The sequence below is a fragment of the Strongylocentrotus purpuratus genome, unplaced genomic scaffold (assembly GCF_000002235.5).
Source record: "Strongylocentrotus purpuratus isolate Spur 01 unplaced genomic scaffold, Spur_5.0 spur5_contig_840, whole genome shotgun sequence".
Classification (NCBI taxonomy): Eukaryota; Metazoa; Echinodermata; class Echinoidea; order Camarodonta; family Strongylocentrotidae; genus Strongylocentrotus; species Strongylocentrotus purpuratus.
Window position 1 is genome coordinate 1,373,863 of NW_022145547.1, and position 21,174 is coordinate 1,395,036.

The following is a 21,174-nucleotide window of genomic DNA, read 5'->3' on the forward strand; positions in this document are numbered from 1 at the left end:
CTGAGAGAATCACAGAAAGTACCTTCTGTCGTTATTTGTCATTGCACTTAGTAAGGATTATACCTACGAGCAAGCCAACAAAACTAAAAACATTTTATATAAAATGAAATGTTCAAGTCTTCTGACATTTATTCAAACAAGACCAGGAAATGAATTGTAACAAATTGACAGGATAAACTGATCAAATTCTGTTGGACTGTATTGTTCAATTACTAGAATAGATCATTTTCATGTATGCTTCTGAGAAGATGGAGAACGTACCAAGCTACCTACTTTAACACCCCCATTCCCTTAAATGCCTTTTAGCAAGAAGTGTATACCTGTTCCGCTTCTTCATGATAGATGTGTCACCTGTATCTATTGCAGATTGGGTTTATTACCCCTCCAAAGAGCCTTTCTTACTCCTTCAAAAGAGCCTTTATTACCCCTCTATAGAGCCATTCATTCCATCTCATTCCATCTCATAGCCAAGGTTAACAAACTATTCCACCTTAGGCCACTGTTATCTATCATTACCATTCTATCATAATCTGGCTCAATTCTTTATTATAATCCCTGGTATTAACTCCGATTGATGTCAAATTGTGGTATCTTGACTCATGAAGAAAGATGGTGTACCTTCATAATGGATTGTAATTATGATGGTGCCCAAATAAATCATGGATTCACCGACTCAATACCCAACAGTGACATACATTTCTTTTTGCAATATGGAGGTGGTTGGATTTATGTCCTGTCCTGTAAAGTCAGGTGTATATATACCATCCTTTGTATCTTCAGCCACAAAGGAATCAGAAATGCAAAGTCCAGTAGTTGTGTGGGTGTTGTGGTTTTAGGGGGAATATCCTTTTTTCAAAGTTTGGGGCAAGTTTGACAGATGTATCTATAGCATTGGAAGAAGTTGATAGTATAGAAATATGTGGGTGTTTGGGGCATTGAAGAGACATCATGACTAATCCACATTTTTATTCAGTTATACAGCTTTTGGTCATTCATTGTCCCAGTTCCATTATTCAGAATTCTGAACGTTTGGTATCATGCCTGATTGAATTATTGCATTGTGGGTCAAAGTGTACCCCCTCCTTGAAATCAACTACTGGTATAGATTTTCTTTCTTCATTCAGTTTAATAATAATCGATGATGCAAATTTAGCCATGTTTAATATGTAATGTAAAAAATTGGCTGAAAGCCAGAATGCATTATATGTATCTGTTAAGTTTATTACCGGTAGTTAATTTCTTACTTGCCTTAAACAAATAACCCATAGGTTAACCCAGTTATCGAATAAAGAAACAACACAGAAGCAGACAGGGTACATTATGACTTTCATTTAGAGCATAGACATTGATGACATCATGAAGACCGGACTAGAACATGATGTATAATAAGTAACATAGGCTTGTGTGTCCACATCATCTCTGCCGCTCTATTAACAGTACTTTAATTGGATTTATGCATTGGTAACAAGCCTACCTAAACAAGATGGGCTCCACGACCGACCAGGATTTATTGCTTGCTTTGTCATCCTTGCATAAACTGAAGCAGGTTGAATTCAATGTAAATGACTTTGAATGAAAGGCTGGTGGTGATAGTAGCCGCACAGTTTAATGACCAGCTTCCGTTTTGATTCATAGAACTTGCAGTAATATGAAGCCATTTAATTCAATTTAGAAGTAAAAGTTATATGAGCAATACAAGAGGAAGCTAACTTATTTCCATGCAAAATCATATGTTTAGTTGCACATTCAAAATAAAATGGATTATGGGGAAAGGAGCTTCATTAAAATTTAATCAGATTCCATCACATATGCTAGTGAGGATGTTTTGAGGTAAATATGTTGATCATTAATATTTTGTCCAAAAATTGATTGAATAAAGTTTGCCAATTTGTATGGGTAAATAGAAAAACATAAAAATTAGTAAAGTGAAAAGTTATCTAATATTTCTATTAAAATTTGATATTTACCAATATCTCTGTTTGGAGCCTGAATGGCATTAACTCATATCACTTAACACAGAATTAACGCCCTTCTGGCTATAAACAGATAAAAGAAGATTTCTAATTTGGAGATGGGTAGATAAATCAACTCAGAATGAAGTCTTAAATATATCACATCTAACTTGTATATGATTTATGAAGTATGCCATTAAAACAACTATTTTATGTAAACTCAGTCTCACATTTAGAGATACATGTATGTAAAGATGAGATATCTCTTTGCTAATGAGCACTGAGATGGTTTGAAAGGAAGACAAACAGAGAAGCTGATCAATAAAATGTGGCTCCAAGATGGTCTGCACGTGCTGCATGCACGTCTGAACCCAGACGAATCGTGTAGAACTTGGGGGAAAGAGTCGCCGCGATTCCCGGAGTGTGTTTACAAATTGTGCCCCTCACGCTTGATATCTTAATTGTGGAGAGCTGGACGGTTAGCCAGATTTCTTTTTATATCTCCCTCTAAATGACTCTGAAACTGGCCTTGGATACCTCAAAGTGAATCAATACAATCAATCTGTACGAATTTGTAAAGAGATTCTATTACACCGTCGTCGGCCTGCCATAAAAGTGTTGGATTGGTGAGGGTGTTTTGAGAAAGTGAGAAACTTCAATTGAATTGACTTTTTTTTTCTGCACCTTCAGAGTTTTCTGTAAGTGGGTTTCTTGGAATCTTGCTTTTCTTCAACGTAATACAATATTCTCTTGAAAGTTTTTTTTAATGTTTTCTTCATCTCCGTACTCTATCTATCCATCTCATTATCACACTCTATTTCTCTCTCTCTCTCTCTCTCTGTCTGTCTTTCCATCTCTCTCCATCTGTTTGCTTTCTTTCTCTCACTAACTCACTAACTTCTCTCCTGTGTCTCATGCAAAACATAATACAATGAATAAGTATATTACAAAAAAAATATACAATGAAACGACAAATATAACAGTAATAACAAGAGAAAAGAGGAACTAACTAGAAGCAGAGCTTGTTGAAGTATTCATCAGATGCTGTTTTAAGATATATCTTGAACAAAATATACTTAGAAAATCAATAAATTAAACCTTCCACTTCTTCTTCTCGTTCTTTTTGCTTCTTCTTCTCCTCCCACTTCCCTTCCTCTCCTTCTTCATACTTATATACAAGCAATATTTATTATCATTTTTTTATATAATTCTCATACAATTGTTATCCTCTCTTGAAGGTTTGACTGTGGTCAGGGAGCAGCCGTGATCACCAGCCGGACCTCTATCACCCTCTACAAGTGGCACACTCTCAAGATCGGTAGAGATGCTCGTAAAGGTTGGCTCCAACTCGACGATGCTCGTATGGTCAGGGGTTCCACACCGGTAAGTCATCATAACTCCCTCTACTAACTACTGGATAACCATGGCAACTAAAGTGTTCTAAGAACATCAGGAAAATTGAGACATTGTCTTATTAGAAAGAAAAGGAAGTTTTCATAGATTGCACAAATTATTATTCAAATGATGTATAGAAAGCACTCCTGAGTAACTCCTATACAGACCTAACTCCATGTATCTCAATGTTAAGCACCAAATTGTTTGTATTCTCAACATCGTGCTGTTATTCATGAGGTTGTGTTTCCTACAATTTGGCAGAGTACCTTCATTTCTCAGAAATTCTAGTGTACTTTTGAAGTTGAAGGTGAACTTTCCTATGCAGTTCCAAAATTGTAATTTTTGTCAGAAAAATAACCTTGTTCATGAAATATGACAATGTGCCATTAGGTTTAATGGTAGTATTGATTAATTCAATGTGAAGGACATGGAGATAGAATTCCAAGCATAATGTGTCTGTTAAGAGCCAAAAGGGTGTTAACTTTCTGTAAAAGTATGAGCTCATGCCCTTCTGGCTTTTAACAGATAAACTGTTGAAATTACACAATACTGATGTATAGATCTGACCTCCCATTAGTTTCACCTGTCACGTTTTTCTAAAGCATGAATTCAACAAATGATAGTACGTAGGAAAATTAAAATTCACAGTTTTCCTGTTTTGGGCAGCTGACTGGGAGTTAAATAAACACCTGACTATTTCCTGTATAAGGTCACTGCAACTCTGTGAGTCACTGTTATAAAAACACAAGATATTATTGTAAGATTGTAGATGTAAAAAGTACAACTTATTCTGTGGAGTAGCATGAAAAAATTGTTTTCTATGCTTTATGTAGTTTCACTTGCACTTCAGAGATAGTATGAACGTATTAAATTTAAGTTGAAGAATGAAATATGGAGTAATTAATGTACTTTTTTTTTGTTAATACCAGAATACCATAGAATTTCAATATTGCCTCAGATGGGCATTTTTCAATTTAATTCAATTCAAGACTTTATTCCAGACTCGACTGCAAGAGCAGAGGTCCATATAACGTATTTACATGAAGATATAAACAATTAACAAGAATAAGAGGGACACATATTATTAAAACTGACATATTTACATGTAGATATAAAAAATGAACAAAAATAAGAGGGAACACATACAGATATAAGAGAAACAAAATAAGAGCTTCTAGATAACAGAAGAGGTCTACCTATTTTGATAAAACCAAACTAAATGATTAAATACAATTAGAATACCACCCTTGTATTAACTTTTCAAATGTTATTTCCTTTTTGCACACAATGTTTAATATACAGGGTACGTTTTCCATGGTGACTTTGAAGGGAGACCTCTTTGTCGGAGGGTTCAACACCACTGCAGAGGTCCGTGATGGTCTAAGGATCAAGCACATGTTCCAAGGTTTCAAAGGATGTATCGAGAGCATCGACATTTCAAACATGGACTTGGATCTTAGGCCTTATCCCAAGGGTTCCATGCTTGGAGGACAGAATGTTGGTGAGTTGTTAGTAACTATGACCTTTCACCTTTGACCTAGCTGCTAAGGTAACAATGACCTTTGTTGTTTGAGACCTTTGACCTAGTTCACATGGTAACAATGACCTTTGTTGTTTGAGAGCATTGACATTTTTAACATGGATGTGAATCTTAGGCCTTATCCCAAAGGTTCCATGCTTGGAGGACAGAATGTTGGTGAGTGCATGGTCAAGACATTGAACTTTACAAAGCAATTGACCTTTGACCTCATTAACAATAATCATGGTAAGGAAACAGACTATATGTTAATCTAGATACCATTGATCTAGTGATCTATAGAAAGGATTGGGATCGACCTTTGACCTCATGGCTTAATTGTCAGGTCAGGGGACAGTATGATGATGAATATAATGATAAAACTGAACTTCAGAAATCATAAGGGCTACTATGACCTCATCCCTAGGGTTAGAGTTTTATATTCATTGTAACTTTGTTGTTGTTTGTAATTGTCATTGAATGGAACATCTTGAAACCTTGACCCTACCCATGCAGGTGAATGCAGTGATGGTGTATGCAAGCATCATGTATGTACCAATGGGGGAGCATGTATCGGCAGGTCACCGGATCAAGCCATGTGTCTATGCCCTCTTGGAACACACGGCTCAGTATGCGAGGATGGTAAGTCAAGCTCCCGGCAGAATCAGTTTATATCATGTAATAATAATAATAATATTGGGTTCTTGTATAGCGCTTGTATCTGTCAGACTTGATGCTCCTGGGGCTCCTGATTAGTACCCTGGCTTTAGCACTGCTGCCATTACGACGCTCTAGCATTTTTAGGAATTAATTCCTGCCAGGTACCCATTTACATCACCAGGGTTGAGTGTGGCAAATGTAGATCAATGTCTTGCCAAAGGACATTAGTGCCGCGGCAGGACTCGAACTGCGGACCTTGTGATCAACAGTCTGGTGACGAATCCACTTGACCACGACACCTCTATGCAAGAGCCATTTAATCTTTATCAAAAAATTATTCAGTAGCGACCAATAATCAATTGATAATCAATATTGCATGACATCTGGCCACCGACTAAGGGTTAGCGAATGAGTCACAAGGTTATGACTGGATTCATTGACTTGTGTGACTCCCTATTTCAGTGCCAATATTTGAGAGTATATGAAGGTAGAAAATCATGACTTCCTGTTTGTGAACAGTAACCATAATGTATAGATAGCTATCTCTACCAGGGAAACCCTTTAATGTTGTTAACTTTTATATTATTATATTTCCCTTGATTTTTTTTTGTTCTTGCAATTTGAAATTTCCCTGATTACATGTATGATTGTGAGCAAACATTATGATCCAACATTTTTTTTATTCTGATTCTTGTATTTCCTGAAAGAGAAAAATATAGTTACATCAATATATATTTGCCCAAGAATCCAAGCCTATAAGTATTACTCTACCATGCATATCTTTGTTTTTATATACATTTCTGTTTATGATCTGTTGAATTTGTAGCAGGTTAAAAGCTTCTGCTTAAAGAAAAAATACAAAATAAGAACTTACTATGTAATACCAAAGTACATGAGCGTACTTCTTAACCCTTTCATTCTTATTAATTCTCTAAGTCAAGAACAGCGTAGCGCACCTAGGGTTCATTGCATGGTATTATAACACACATATCAAAATGTGAGATATGTGATGGTATATATGTCTAGAGATCAAGCCACACACATAGCAGATCACACACATATGTGATTAGAAACACATGCTTGGCCCATTTATTTTCTTTTGATTTCACCTCACTCGGCCAATTTATTAATTTTGTTTTGATAAAAGGTAGATTGAAGTTCATTTTACCCTTCGAGGTATGCTAGTACCTCACATGTGAACCAGATTTATTTATTTCTTTGCCAACTTTCAAATGTCTGTTATTCTTTCTTGCTTCCAGTTGAATACTTTTTCTGTAGACCGTATAATTCCACCCTTCATTATTTCTCCTATAATCCTTGTTTCTTGCCCCTTTTTCCCTTCTCTTCTTATTCATCTATCAATATGCTCCTCTTGCTGTTTCTGTCTTCTTTTTTTCTTGTTTAGTTGCTTTTTCATTTCTTCTTATTTAAATTTTCTTTATTTAAACTTTACCAGCCTGATTTTCTCTCTATTTATCTATTTTATTCCTGTGCTTTCACATTATGCATGCATCTCTCTCTGTCTCTCTGTCTCTCTCTCTCTCTGTCTCTGTCTCTCTCTCTCTCTCTCTCTCTCTCTCCCTCCCTCCCTCCCTCCCTCTCTCTCTCTCTTTCTCTTTCTCTTTCTCACTCTCTCCCTTCCCTCTCCTATCATCCCTTTCCTGCTCTTTCCTTCTCGTCCTCTACCCACTCTTTCATATGTCTTCCCTGGTTCTATCTATCTGTTCTGTTCTTCTCTCCACCCTTCTCTTCTTTTTTCTCTTTCTTCCTTTCTACATGAATTATAGATTTTATTCTTGTACTATCCGTCATTCTTTCTCTGGCCTTCAATCTTTATTTTATATCAATGGGATTCACACATGACCTATTATAACTTCCTCTGTTACCCATCTTAATTAGCTGTAGATTGATAATTCAGTGTACCTTTAAATGCCTTCAAGTTCAAGGCCATACTGTCTACAACAAATATTGCACTTTGCTACGCACAGCTATTTTATACATGTATATGAAAAAAGAATATGTTGTTGAAATAATAGCTAGTGTTTGGGTTGAAACAATGAAGGTCATACAATATTGAAGGGTTCTAACCAGGATGCACTCAACTACCAATTTACAATTCATGATTTACAACAGTCTCCGGTAACCATGCTGACGTCCTTCGTGTCCTTGGAATGCCAAGATTTTGGAGGAGGAACCATCTATTTCCAAGCATTCTAATAAAAAAATTACTCAAATCAAGTTTTCATACAAAAGCATTCTTATCCATGCTTAGAAAATATATACCAGTATGTTTTTATTTCATATCACACGGTGGTCTTAATATGTTTAGAGTAAGGCAGGCACATTGATTGTACATTATAAATGATATGTTTGATACTAGGCGAGGATAATGAATGCAAATTGTAAAACCCTGATTCAATTCCAATTGCTCTAGATGTTGTTGAAAAGAAACCGCACATTGAGTATGTATCACTTTGATAGGAACAAACAAGGCAAATGAAAGAGGAAATAACATGGCTCTATACCAGGGAATTTAGCTACAAATACTTGTTTGCAAATTAATAGTTAAAGGTAAAATGAATTGTACTTGTTCTTCAAATGGGGATTAATGATAATATAGATGCTCCTTCTGATGTAAAACAGATCATTACCCATTCAATACATTCCAATAGTACTACTTCATGAATGTTTTGTTAACACTGATCTGATACTCTCACCCAATAAGCTGAAACATAATCTAACCCGCTTTTGTATCTTCGTCATTCCTCAGTCTGCCCCCCCCCCCCTAGCTCCGCTCTGCACTATTGTGTCAACAGTTCTCTGATGAAAATCAATGAATCATTAATCTTGGATGTGATTGACTATCAATATCCATGTTTTTATTCTTTACTGTGTCTTCTACAAGGTAAATGTGCTTTGATTCAACCCTGGGGTTGTGGAAAATGATTATTTACTACTACGTCAACTCATTTTATTTAAATTCAATGCAATTCAACTCAATTCAATTCATTTTGTTTCAATTCATTTCAGCTCAGTTCAATCCCTACACACATTGTATTATCCATACATTGTATACCAATCTGCAGAATACATCATGAATGGGGAGGTCAGAATATATACATGCGTATTGAAGCAATCCAATATATCTGTCTAGATTCATCAAGCCTCTTTGGAATACAAGAAAGAAAAATGGTTTTTACCCTGACCTAGAATGTTGATAGCAACTGATAGAGATACAGCAAGCAGTTGTCAGGGTGGTGATTTTGAGAGCTCCTTTTGAGAATGTAATTGTAGGTGATTCATGTAAGAAGGTCTTATTGCAGACGGCAGAAAGAAAATGATTTAACCCTTCAAATCCCATGTAATTGTTCTGTCTAGTGTCACTTTGGAAGCTGGTACATATGCATGAGCAAGATGAAATAGGTGTAATATAGCTTAAGACTTGATATTAATTTTTTTAAAGAGAGATCGTATCAAAATTGTCAAAGTAATATAATGAGGAGGGGGAGGATGATGATGGTGATGATGATGACAATGCTGATGATAATGAGGATGATGATGATGAGGATGATGATTATTGATTGTGAATATAGCTTATACTTGTTAGTATTGATGCAGTAAGAAATAACATGCTTAAAACTTTTTGAATTATCTTTTATTGTACTGCAAGCAATTCATTTTTGTTTTACAGTTCACTTTGCATTTATTTTTTACAAACCAATGGCGTAATGGTGAAGACAAGATCTTCACAATAAATAAATGACATGAAGCCTTCTCAATTTCTTTGACCGAAGGATGTTGCACACATCCAAAGAAACACAAATCATGTTCAAGCATATCATAGTCAAGTGTGAAGTTATGTCTTTCATGTTCAGTATTCACATGGACAACCTTTAAACACCACGAGCATGGAATGGAATTAGGTTAAGTCACATTACTCTATTCATAGGCGTGTTGACATAACCAGTATCGTTTGTCCCAGAGGCTGAATAGCTGAGAAGAAGATATTAAAATACAAAAACATAAATAGGATGTTTGTATAATGTGGAGGCGAGGAAGGAGGGGGTGGTAGAGAGATGGTATTTAGAAAAAAGACCAGTACACCCCCCCCCCTCCCCCCTCCCCACATTAGAGATTCAAAGGATGCCCTTTGTAGTTGCTCGTTATGTTTTCATCAAGCTCCTTATCTTTACTCAAACGCGAGCCCAGGGCCATTTGGTAGATGCAGTCCTTGTGGAGCTTGAACTAATATACTCATGTAGCGTTACTGTGGCAACACGAGCATCATCATACATGCGTTTTCATTTCCCCAGGCATGCCATAGAGACATAAGTGACTGTTGAGCCCTTGTGCAGTCTGCTTGTGGTGTTACATCTGAAGATGAAGCGAGCTAGCTATCGTAAAGGGAAATAGTGCAATATTGAATTCGGGCAGGTGGATTAGCTATTGACAAGTGAGAATTAATGTTGCTTGTGAAAACAGTTTGATACATTAAATCATCCCTCGCATGCTTGAAGATGTCAAGTATGTTAATGCAAGTTAGCAACCTGCTGACTCTTAGCTATTGATAGGCAGAAGCATATTGCAATGGATTTTTTTTTTTATTATTGATCTCAAAATACTGCAAGCGCAGAAAAATGAGGAACATGTTCAGCATTTCATTGTATCCAGGTTTCTAGAACATATTGTTTTCTTTTCTTTTGGAGAGAGATAAAGAAAAGAAGTTACAGAAATGTTTTTCATACCATTCTATCTGTCCTTGAGGAAAGAGCAAGTAAAAAATAAAATAGGATATATACAAATTGTGTTTGAGGAAAATGGAAAATGCCAACAAAACAAAAAACTCCCAAGAAATGATACAGTTAATGTGCTATTGAGCTACAAATATTGTATTATCTGATGGTTACATTTTTACTCATTGTATGCTAATGAGAGTGTCATGGTTATGGACCATGTGAGTGTGTGAAAATGTGTCTCTACTCCTGCTTGCTACTGTCCTCTATTCTCTAGCTCTATTCTGCATGTTGCTTCTGTTTATAGTTCAAAGAAGCATCAACAAAATCCTTTATTTCATCGGCTGAGAGAACTGAAATTGAATTATAAACCTCAGAAAATACTCAAATGATATACACATGTTGTTGTTGTTTTTTTGGTTAATGTCAATCAGTCAAGAACTGACTATAATCACCAATGCCTTTCTTTTTTATATTAATTTCCATCTTTCTCTTTTTTCTCTCTTTTTAAAATATATAATATATTAAATATATTTCTTATTTACCTCTTTTTCTCTTTGCAGTAATTGAGATCCACACCCCATCGTTCAACAGCTCCCACTCCTCCCACATCGCCCATGACTCGCTCGGCAAGAAGCATCTCTCCTTCCTCCAGATGGAGATCATTTTCAAACCCAAGGAGCCGTCTGGGATCCTCATCTACAGCGGTACGGAATCCAGGGAGGGGGACTTCTTCTCCATCACGCTGGATGAGAACTACATTGGCTTTAAGTTTGATTGTGGCTCAGGGCCCGCTGTTTTGAGGTAAGACATGGAGTGAGTGCAAAGGATTACTTGAAATGGTAGTGATGATGATGATGGTAGTAGTGAGGCTGGCGGTGGTCATAGTGATGTTGCAGGTGGTGTTGGTGTTAGTGGTAGTGGTAGTTTTTATAGACCATCTAATAAATAAGTGTACTTTTTCATCTTCAACCAGATAGAGGGATACTTTTGTTAATTCTTATTACAAAAAAAAAATGGAGGGCTGCTCACAAGATGAAATACATTATTCTATATGTTTAATATAAAACAATTGTAAAAATCCATATCTCTAATGGATTTCCCTTAATTTTTTTTCTTCATAAGTTTCTCTCATATTGTGCTTTTATTTAAAAAAACTTTATATCTGGCTGTAATTTTCCTTTGTATTTTAAGAACTAGTCCCAAATAAGATTACATATATAGCTTTTGAAGCATTCAAATTAACATGTATTTCATTGTCTCCCTCTATTGTCTGCAGATCAACCCGGCCAGTAACACTTCATAATTGGCACATTGTGGAGGTATCCAGAACGGCCAGAGAAGGTATGTTGAGGGTGGATAACCAACCTACGGTTACAGCCTTAGCCCCTGGAGCCTTCACGCAGACATCGTTTGATACAAACCTATACATCGGAGGCATTGATGATATCGACCTCCTGTCCAGAGAGATGGCAGTCAAGAATTCATTCAGTGGAGATATCCAAAGGGTGAGAGATAGTCAGAGATAGATGGAAGAGATGAGAGTGAGATCTAGGAAAGGAAAATTAAAGGGAGAGAAGGAGAGAAAGAAAGAGAAAGAGAGAGGATGAGAAATAGTCAGAGATAGATGGAAGAGATAAAAGGGAGATCTAGGAAGGAAGGAAAAGAAAGGGAGAGAAAGAGAGATATTAAAAGGATGAGGGATAGTCAGAGATAGAGGTGTGAGATAAGAGTTAGGTTCAGGGGAAAAGAAGAAGAAAGGGAGAGAGAGTGACATCCAGAGGGTGAAAGATAGTTAGATACAGCAAGATAGGGAAAAGAAAGAGAGAGGGAGAGAGAGTGACATGCAGAGGGTGAAAGATAGTTAGATACAGCAAGATAGGGAAAAGAAAGAGAGAGGGAGAGAGAGTGACATCCAGAGGGTGAAAGATAGTTAGATACAGCAAAATAGGGAAAAGAAAGAGAGAGGGAGAGAGAGTGACATGCAGAGGGTGAAAGATAGTTAGATACTGCAAGATAGGGAAAAGAAAGAGAGGGGGAGAGAGAGTGACATGCAGAGGGTGAAAGATAGTTAGATACAGCAAGATAGGGAAAAGAAAGAGAGAGGGAGAGAGAGAGAGAGAGAGAGAGAGAGAGAGAGAGGGCAAGAGACAGTTGGAAGCAGAGGAAAGGAGAAGATGAAAAGTTTGAGAGAGACAGAGAAGAAGGAAAAGAAGGAGGAGATGAGTTGAGTAATAGCTTTGTTTCTCTTTCTTGTCTACCAAATAGGCACTTGTAAATAACAAATAAATCTCTCATTTTTTCTTGGGATCGGAATCAACAAATGATTGTCATATGAAATGTATATAAAATGGAATACACTGATATTATATACATACTGTATGTCTTTCATTGATTTATATAATATCCCTTTTTTTTTTCTTCTTGCAGGTGTTAGTCAATGATAACGCGTTAGATCTGATCAATGAGGCCGTGGGCGGGGCTAATGTCGGTAACGCCCACCATCCATGCCAGGGGCGGCCATGTGGTTACAATGGAGAGTGCCACCCACTTCAGGAATACTACTTCTGTGATTGTAGACTAGGCTTCAAGGGAACCTACTGTGAAATAGGTCAGTATTGCAAGGGTTATATGTAGATTTCCTTTCTTTCAATTATGAGTGCTTTGAATTGATTAAATTTAGAAACTGCTCTTTTTTTCAGAGCATTTTGTGTAAACAAGTGATATAAAAAAAAACTAATGTACTGCTCAAACAAAGTGGTGATCATAGGGAATTTTTCATTCATTTTTTTTAATTAAAGATGTTTTACAATGAATCAAAATTCACTGTAATGTATGTAACCTCTTTATATACTGGTAGTGCTTTAAACAATTACAATTAAAAATTTACAAACAATTACTATGGTAGACTACTGCTTTGTGATTTCCTTTTGGACATGTGAGTTGATGAAATAGGTGATCTAACAATATATATATATAATACTTTTGTGTATAAAAGCATCCTATGGGCCCAGGAAATGAGTGAATTTTCACGAGAAGTTTGTCCTGCATATCTCACTCAAGCTCTTTCTCCCCCTTTCTTTCTTTCTTAAAAGATCTTAACATGTATCTGATTGATTGTGCATATACCTGACTGTTCTCTTTCATTTCTATATGTTCTCATGTTCTTTTGCTTATAATGCAGATTTTTTTATGTGATTTTATAATTTTTTGTGCAAGTGCGCCGGGAGCATTTGATTTCAAGTGGATTTGATGCTTTACAAATCTCACATATTATTATTCATTATATCTCTCTTTGTCTCTCTGATATAGAAATTGAAGAAACTGTCACAGAACCTAGCTTCATAGGAAGGAGTTATCTCTGGTTTGCCAGTAATGAAATTACTTCCAGGTAAGACTACCCTGTTTTAGTTAGTTAACACCTTATTAAACATGTCTGTATAGGATACTTACCTTACAAACTGTGTTTCATTGCATAAATGAAAGTAGAGAGAGCTGCTGCATTCATTACATAGCATCTACGTAATTAACTGTCACCTAGCATTCATAACTTGACTATTCTTAATGATATGATTTGCTCTTTCCCTTCTCTCTTTATTCTCCCATTATTTGATTTTGCAGTGTATGTCACTATCTCTGTCTTTCTATCCATCTGTCTCTGTCTCTCTTTCTCTCCTCAATCTCACTTTATCTCTTACCATCTCCCTTCTCCGAGACATTTCTCTGTTTTCCAATGACTGTCTCTCATTTACTTTCCCAACTCTGTTTACTTTTGGTAGTCTTACATTGAATATTGTGAATAATGCCAGCTGTGCATGACCAATGGAAAATTATCCTAATTTGAAACACTGACCAGGAATGTTGAATTTGTGAGACATTGTAGAGCAAGTGCCAAAAGCTCCCACCAGAGACAGACACCGGTGCTATACAAGAAAAAAAAAAAAATCAATTTTTATTATCCTTATTTCTTTTACTGGTAATCATGAAATGGCCATGCTGTATAAGTCATTATTTGGTGGGGTCTTTTCTTCTTCTTTTTTTTTTTGGGGGGGGGGAGATTTTTGCAAATTGTTTGAGCATCATGAATTCAACAGCTTGCAAAATTTAGCTGGTAATACATTTGCAAATATGTACCATGAGAAGCCTGTGTTAATTATTAAGAAAATGAAACTCGCAAATATCTGTTTCTCTGTCCTCCATGGAATTATCTTTACACAGACTATTGTTATATACAGTAATTCATCTATTGACCATCATATCTTTGCAATGTATATCATCATCTTACCTCTCTCATTTGCTTTGCAGATTGTCAGGGGAGAGGAACATGTTCTCCTTTGAACTCCGAGCCACAGAGCCCAACGGTCTGGTCCTATGGGCAGGTCATTCCAGTATGACCTCAGGAAGTGATTTCATTGCTATGGGCCTTGAAAATGGCTTCCTTTTACTAAGGTAAGTGACCAGTGCCAGACATTTGAGGTGACATAATGAGGATATTACAATTAAGGCTCTGAAAGTCTTTATTGTCCGATTAAAAAGAAACCATAAGACTTATAGTATGGCCATTGTATACACAAACTTTTGCTCAGTTTGGCATATCAAAGTGTCCATTCTATTCCTGTTTTAACTTCCAAATAAGGAATTAATGTTTGCTTTACTACTTGATGTGCTTCTTTGAAATTCAAGTAGACTTTCTGACATTTCTTAAAATATGATATCGTAATGCTTAATGTTTTTGAGCTTTAGCTTGGATTTGACTTCAAATTTTGGTCATGAAGTTTGATTTAATATATTAACCTAAATTCAGTTTCAGCTTGAATTGGAGTTTTTGCTGTCATTTTATTTTGAATATGAAATTTTAATATCAAACTCAACCTTAGAAAAAGACAGGTGAAGAGTGGAAAAACCTGTCTTATCAATCAGGGGTCCTGTCAATGACAGAGAGAGTTCTTTTTTTTAGAAGGAGTTTGAAAGTAAATCTGAGATCAGTTGTGACAAGCTTGAGCCATATCTCCAGTGAAGAGTTTAATCGAGTTGAGATTGAGGTTGAGTTTGCATTTCAATGTGGAGTATAAATTGTATTTTGATGGACTGATTTAGTATATATAGAGTTTGATTGTTATTTAGATATTGGTCTCAACTTCCTTTTGATTTAAAATATAAACCTAAATTCAGTTACAGTTTGAGTTTGAGTTTTTGCTGTCATTAGATTCTAAATATGAGACTTTAATATCTAATTCAACCTTAGAAAGAGATAGTTAATCCTACTGATTTAGAGTTTGATTGTGATTTTGTAATTATTGTGAATATCTTTTTGAACGTTCCAGATTTAACCTTGGAGGAGGGGAGGCAGTCCTAACAAGCAGGAGACCTGTCAACGACGGGGAGTGGCACGTCGTTAGGATAGACAGGCTAGGCATTGTGGCTATCATGGAAGTAGACAACGACAATGCAGTCACGAACCAGGCCAGTGGAGAAGACTTCAGGCAACTCAATGTCAATGATGGCTTATACCTAGGTAAAGTGATCTAGTGTGGATTATCTTCATATTGTGCATGTTACTACATCATTTAGAAATCGCTACTTTTGCTGTTAGGTCTGGCAGGTGTTACCCATGGTTAGAGTTTTCCTTTAAAGAGTTAATCTTACCTGTTACAAAGGACCAAGTTCAACTCTGTTGATGAATTGTCTTGTCTGGGAACATTTGCACCAAATATAAAGGGGTGCAAAATATGTTGAAACTCTCAATTTAAGATTAGATGGATGAAGAAGTTTAAAGTTTGAATTCAGCCAACATCTATCTTTCCTTTACACCAACCTTATAAATCTCTCAAACATGGAAGCTATGATTTTGATCTTTTTTTTAAAGTCTTTTTTTTAAAACTAATTTGAATTTTTTAGAAGCTTCATTTTCTCTCACAAGTTCATGGGCAAATGCTAAAGTTGAGCCATGAAATTTTCTCATTACATTTTCAAGTTATAATATAGACAATGTTGACTAAAGACCCGTCAAAAATACATAACCCTTGAGTTGTAATAACAATACCTATGCCTCCGAAACTGATTTCAACCTTGTATGATATCTCTTGTCTAACCGGCCATCTCCTTGTGTCTTTGATCTTGCAGGTGGAATGGAGGACATGGGTGAGACGACAATGAACCTCTACTCAGAAGGCATGACAGGGTGTCTCAGGAACTTCAACATTGACCAAAGTCTCAAGGTCTTATCAACGGAACAACCCGACGGCGGCAGGAACATCAAACAATGCTCATAATCCATCCATAAAAAAAGAAAGACTTTTTTCCTCTTCGTGTCCAGCGGCAACATTTTTGTATGGCCCAAGAGGGCGAGAATTCAGTCGCGTCTTGTCGCACAAGCTGTCCATAGAAATGCATCTGAATTCTGACGTTGACCAAGCTCTGTAATGATTTGCTTCAAATATATGTTCCAAGTGTTTATATGGAAAGGAGATCATCTTTAGTGAGTCAAGGCAAGGCAGTGACGTGAATACATTCAACCCTGTCCAAATTCCCATGGTAATGGCAACAGTTCAAAATGACCATCATTAATGGAGTGACTTTTAAAGGGAAAGTTATGTCACATATCCGTCAGTATTTTTGTTTGATCTTGGTGGGAAGAATTCCTGCCATTTGGGAGATCCATCTTGTTAGTCACTTCTGTAGAAGAGCAAGTTTTAATGACTTTAATCCTCCTCATATTGCCAACCAGATCAATATCAGTGTCGACTGTTATATTTGAATTATTGGTAGTATTTTTAAGACCTTATATTTTTGTCAGGGTAAGATGGCTGTAGTACAGAAGGCTAAATTACAGTCCATGTTTCTTTATATTTTCTTTCATTTAAATCTTATTATAATGTACAATATTTATATCAACAAGTGTGTAAAGAATTGTTATGAGTTACAATGTGTCAGTTTAAAATCTGCATCTACAGTCTTGCGTAGGAATTATACTTGGATCATCATGACCAGTATATAAAAATTGCAGATGAGGCAATTGAAAACCATGAAAAGATCAGTAGTAATAGTAACATTTTTATCATTTGGAAAAAACACAACTGAAACGAGTCTTGATCGCCATTCTTGGAGCCTGATTCATTTTAGCAGACTTTTTAACGGCAGAGTTTCTACAAATACATCAAAATCAACTCAAGACATCTACATAATGGTACTATATCTCAAAACAGTACTGTTAGAGATCTTCTCTTGAAACCACCCCTTTCGTCTCAATAGTGTGTTTTTTTGTAAGGCTTTTCATTATTCTACTTACATCTTGAGAATCTGAATTTGAAACTTCAATTTATTCAATGGCAGATAGGTTTTTTTGTATGTGTGTGTCTGTAGGCTGAAGTCGAAAGTCAGGCATTATTATGAGTTTTGTAGTTCTACACTCGCCCACAAACATATTTCAAACAATCCTCACTGTCACATGGCTTTCATTAAGTTGAAATTTGTATTTTCCTTTTTTTAAGATAGTAATGGTCATAAGAAATGCAAAATATCTTATAAAAATTATCACAGTGGAAAATCAAGTGAAAGGATAGTTTCTGGATTTTTATTTTAATCTAAGTTTTAAAATTTGAAAGTACTAAACATTTTTAAGTATTTATATGTCATATGTAACTCATAAAGTTTGAGAAATATGTCAACCTCGAGTTCAAGTAATTTAAAATGCCAAATGATACTAAATAAGAACAAGTAGTAAATGCATTCCATTAATGACGAGTATTTCAGTGAGAAGGATTTGAAAGACTTTTAAAAGCCTTTTGATTATGTGACAGATTTCTTGTTTTATGTTTATGATAAGATTTTTTAACAACGTTCTTATGGATATATTATTAAAAGTTGTGAGGGTCATCATTTTTATGCATATTAATCTACATTTTTAATGAAATGTGAAAATAAGACAGGAGATATGATCAAAAAGTTGTTTATTGTTGGAAAAAAATATGTTCCTCATTTTGATTAGCTTTGACCTGATTATCATTTGTTAAAGGAGCATAAATGATACACGGCGTGAAATTTCAAGAAAATATTTATTTATGTTTCTTTATTCTTTTGTTATCTTGCTGCACATAATGCTTCGGACATATATTCCTTCATTTCATTAAGTTTAATTGTAAAAGTTGGAATTGGTACTTACATGAGAACAATTATTAACTTGTAATCTTCTTTTTTTAAAGTTGTTATTGTATCAGTTCTACAAGATGTTTCATATGTTCTCATGTACAGCATTATTTCCCTTGAATTTATCAATGAAATTCAAACTTTCAATTGTGGTATATTCCATGCCTAGTTGTACAATGGTTTTGTACAGCAAAATTGTATGCACAGCAATAACATTTCAAAGGTTTGTGATAAGTAATGTCACTACCTTTCCATTTTTTTTTCAATCAGAAATATTATATTATATTTAATCAACTCATTTGTATTATTGAGATGTTAGGTGTAGCATGTATATAAAATGTGACACATAATGCAAATGATATATGTGTATGATTGTATGTATGATCGTGTCTTTGTTTATTACTCATTCAATTTGCCAACCTATAATACATGTACTTGTATCAAACTTAAAAGCCAACATTTTGACATCACCGTGCCTTTGGGAAGATCATCAATTGTATTATACTTCTCTTTACTAGACAACAGACAAAAAGAAATCAGTATCTTGATTTTAAAGCTTCATTGTATTATACGTGTTAACTATTATTTGCAGAAATTTCTCAGCATTATTTCCAAGATACTAGTATGTTGCCAAAAGGTAGAACAAATGGAAACTCTAGAAATCAGGTCCAGTTTAAGTACAATGCATTTTTCTGCTTTGTTTATGTTTATGGTGAAAGTGTAGCGATTAAACAAAATATTTTATGATTATTGTAAAAATGAAAGTTCATAGAAAGACCATCATTTTAAGTGAAAGTTGCACATCTGGGTATTTTTATTGACATTGATGGCACTTTTAGATTGTGCTTTCCCAATGAATTATGTATCACTTCTATATGATATCTTAGTGGTTAAGTATTTTTCATTTTATTGAATTCTGTAAACCATCATACTTTTAATTTAGCTCAAAGGAAAAGACAATTTTTAAAACTTTATCGTAGATATAATAAACAATCCCTTGCCATACATTCATGGGTGAATTGTATTATTGGGTTAGATAGTTTGTCAAGAAAGTTGTTTAGCATAAAAAATAAAAGTCTTTCTAATAACTATAAGTCCATCAGTAATAATATCATTCATAAAATTTGAACTTTGTTGATGTATCTGTATACATTTGTTAGCAAGAAATATCTCGATTTAAATCTATGTTTGCTTCCTCAACCATTGGGAGTATCAATTCACCTATTTTCTGTGATTGAATTTTTTTTTGTTAATATAGTTTTTCTGTTATGAATTTCATCAGACCCATAGATACTCTCTTTATATATGTAATTTCTATTTGTATTGCATGTGTTTTAATATTTTTTTTTATTAGATTGGAAAAGAAATCTTAAAAGACCCCCCAAAATTTATATTGATCACATCCTGTATACTATACCTTTTGTTCTTCTCATTGTTTTCGATGTAACATACAATATATTTGCTTTTTAAGAGTACACTGTTGTCTTTGCTGTGTATTTTCGTGTATGATGGGGTATGTATTGGATACTGTAAAATCAGAAACCTTTAAGTGCATGAAACTTTGAATAAACTAAAATTATTTTACTGCATTGAACTTTCACAAATCCCAACCGGTTTCATGCAGCAAAATACAGTGAAACCTGTATATAGAATGCTCAAGTGAGAAAAGAAAAGTGGTCTTTATGGGCAGATGATATTTATGTTGAGGTTCCTTTAGTACATGTTTTAACTGAGTAATGATTTTCACGGGATACAAACAAAATTGGTCTTAATAGAGAGGTAGTCTTTCTATGCAGGTGTTCCCTAAAGCAGGTTTGACTGTAATTAAACCAGGGTTATGACAACATAGAATTGAAATTTTATGAACAAGTCTTGCTATGAAAATGGCTTTCATTAAATATTCACTGAATTTTCATGAAGTGAAGGTTTCTAGTTTTACAGTATTGCAATACAGTCTGAGCTATTTAGTGTACCACCAAGTAGATACATTATTATACACAATAATTTGATATAGTTTAGTTGATTTTGTTATGTTTTGCAAAATATAGTCTATCCTTAAAAAGCCATAGATATATTTAATTGCACTTTTACTATGAAAATGTCAAGATACATACCAAAACTTAAGTGTTCATTTTGGATCCTAAAATGCACATCATTTTCTAAGATGTTGTGCCCTTGTTAGCCATCTTAAATGGGGATTCAACTTTTTATTTTTCCAAATTTTAGGGGATAGCATTCTTTGTCTCCCCTAATATAATATATCTATATTTTGTGCTGACAAATCGAATATTGTGGACACATTGTTTGTTATGCCCATAGAATGTTCAACGTGCCAACAAAATTTTCTTGAATTCAACATCAATTGGGCAATGTCCTCTTCCCCTTTTTGCTATGCCATTGAAGTCTCCCGTCTTGTATCGTTGCTCTTACATATCCCTTTGGTTTTAAAAGTTGATATTTTCCTTTGCATAAAGTTACGTTTTAAAACTTGTAGTATTGATGGAAGTACTTTGTATTTAGTATTTGATCTGATTTTAGAGGAACATTATGTTGTTTAAACTGCAAATGTATTTTGTACATAATGTTTTCTGATGACTTCTTTCTGGATTAGAGATGAAGAAAGAATGGCCACATTTTAATGATTCAATTGTTCTGTTTTCATTTTGTGTAGTATTGTGTGGTGATTTTGATCATGCCTGTAAGTCAGGTTTAGTTTTGAAGGTGGTGGTGAGTTTATCAAAGTGTATAAGGATATTAAAGAGATATGTGTGTA

At 34.9% G+C, this 21,174-nt stretch overlaps 1 protein-coding gene across 1 annotated transcript in view; it reads left to right on the forward strand.

Annotated features, from left to right (window-relative positions):
- LOC582957 (pikachurin) overlaps positions 1-21,040 on the forward strand; it is a 68,640-nt gene extending 47,600 nt beyond the window's left edge. Inside the window, exons 4-13 of the mRNA XM_030988651.1 lie at positions 3,191-3,335; positions 4,650-4,848; positions 5,380-5,505; positions 10,820-11,060; positions 11,536-11,764; positions 12,687-12,867; positions 13,569-13,647; positions 14,562-14,705; positions 15,581-15,771; positions 16,380-21,040. Of these exons, the coding sequence (XP_030844511.1) occupies positions 3,191-3,335; positions 4,650-4,848; positions 5,380-5,505; positions 10,820-11,060; positions 11,536-11,764; positions 12,687-12,867; positions 13,569-13,647; positions 14,562-14,705; positions 15,581-15,771; positions 16,380-16,528 (1,684 nt within the window). The 3' untranslated portion in view covers positions 16,529-21,040. The remainder of the gene's footprint in view (positions 1-3,190; positions 3,336-4,649; positions 4,849-5,379; positions 5,506-10,819; positions 11,061-11,535; positions 11,765-12,686; positions 12,868-13,568; positions 13,648-14,561; positions 14,706-15,580; positions 15,772-16,379) is intronic.
- Positions 21,041-21,174: the final 134 nt, after the last annotated feature.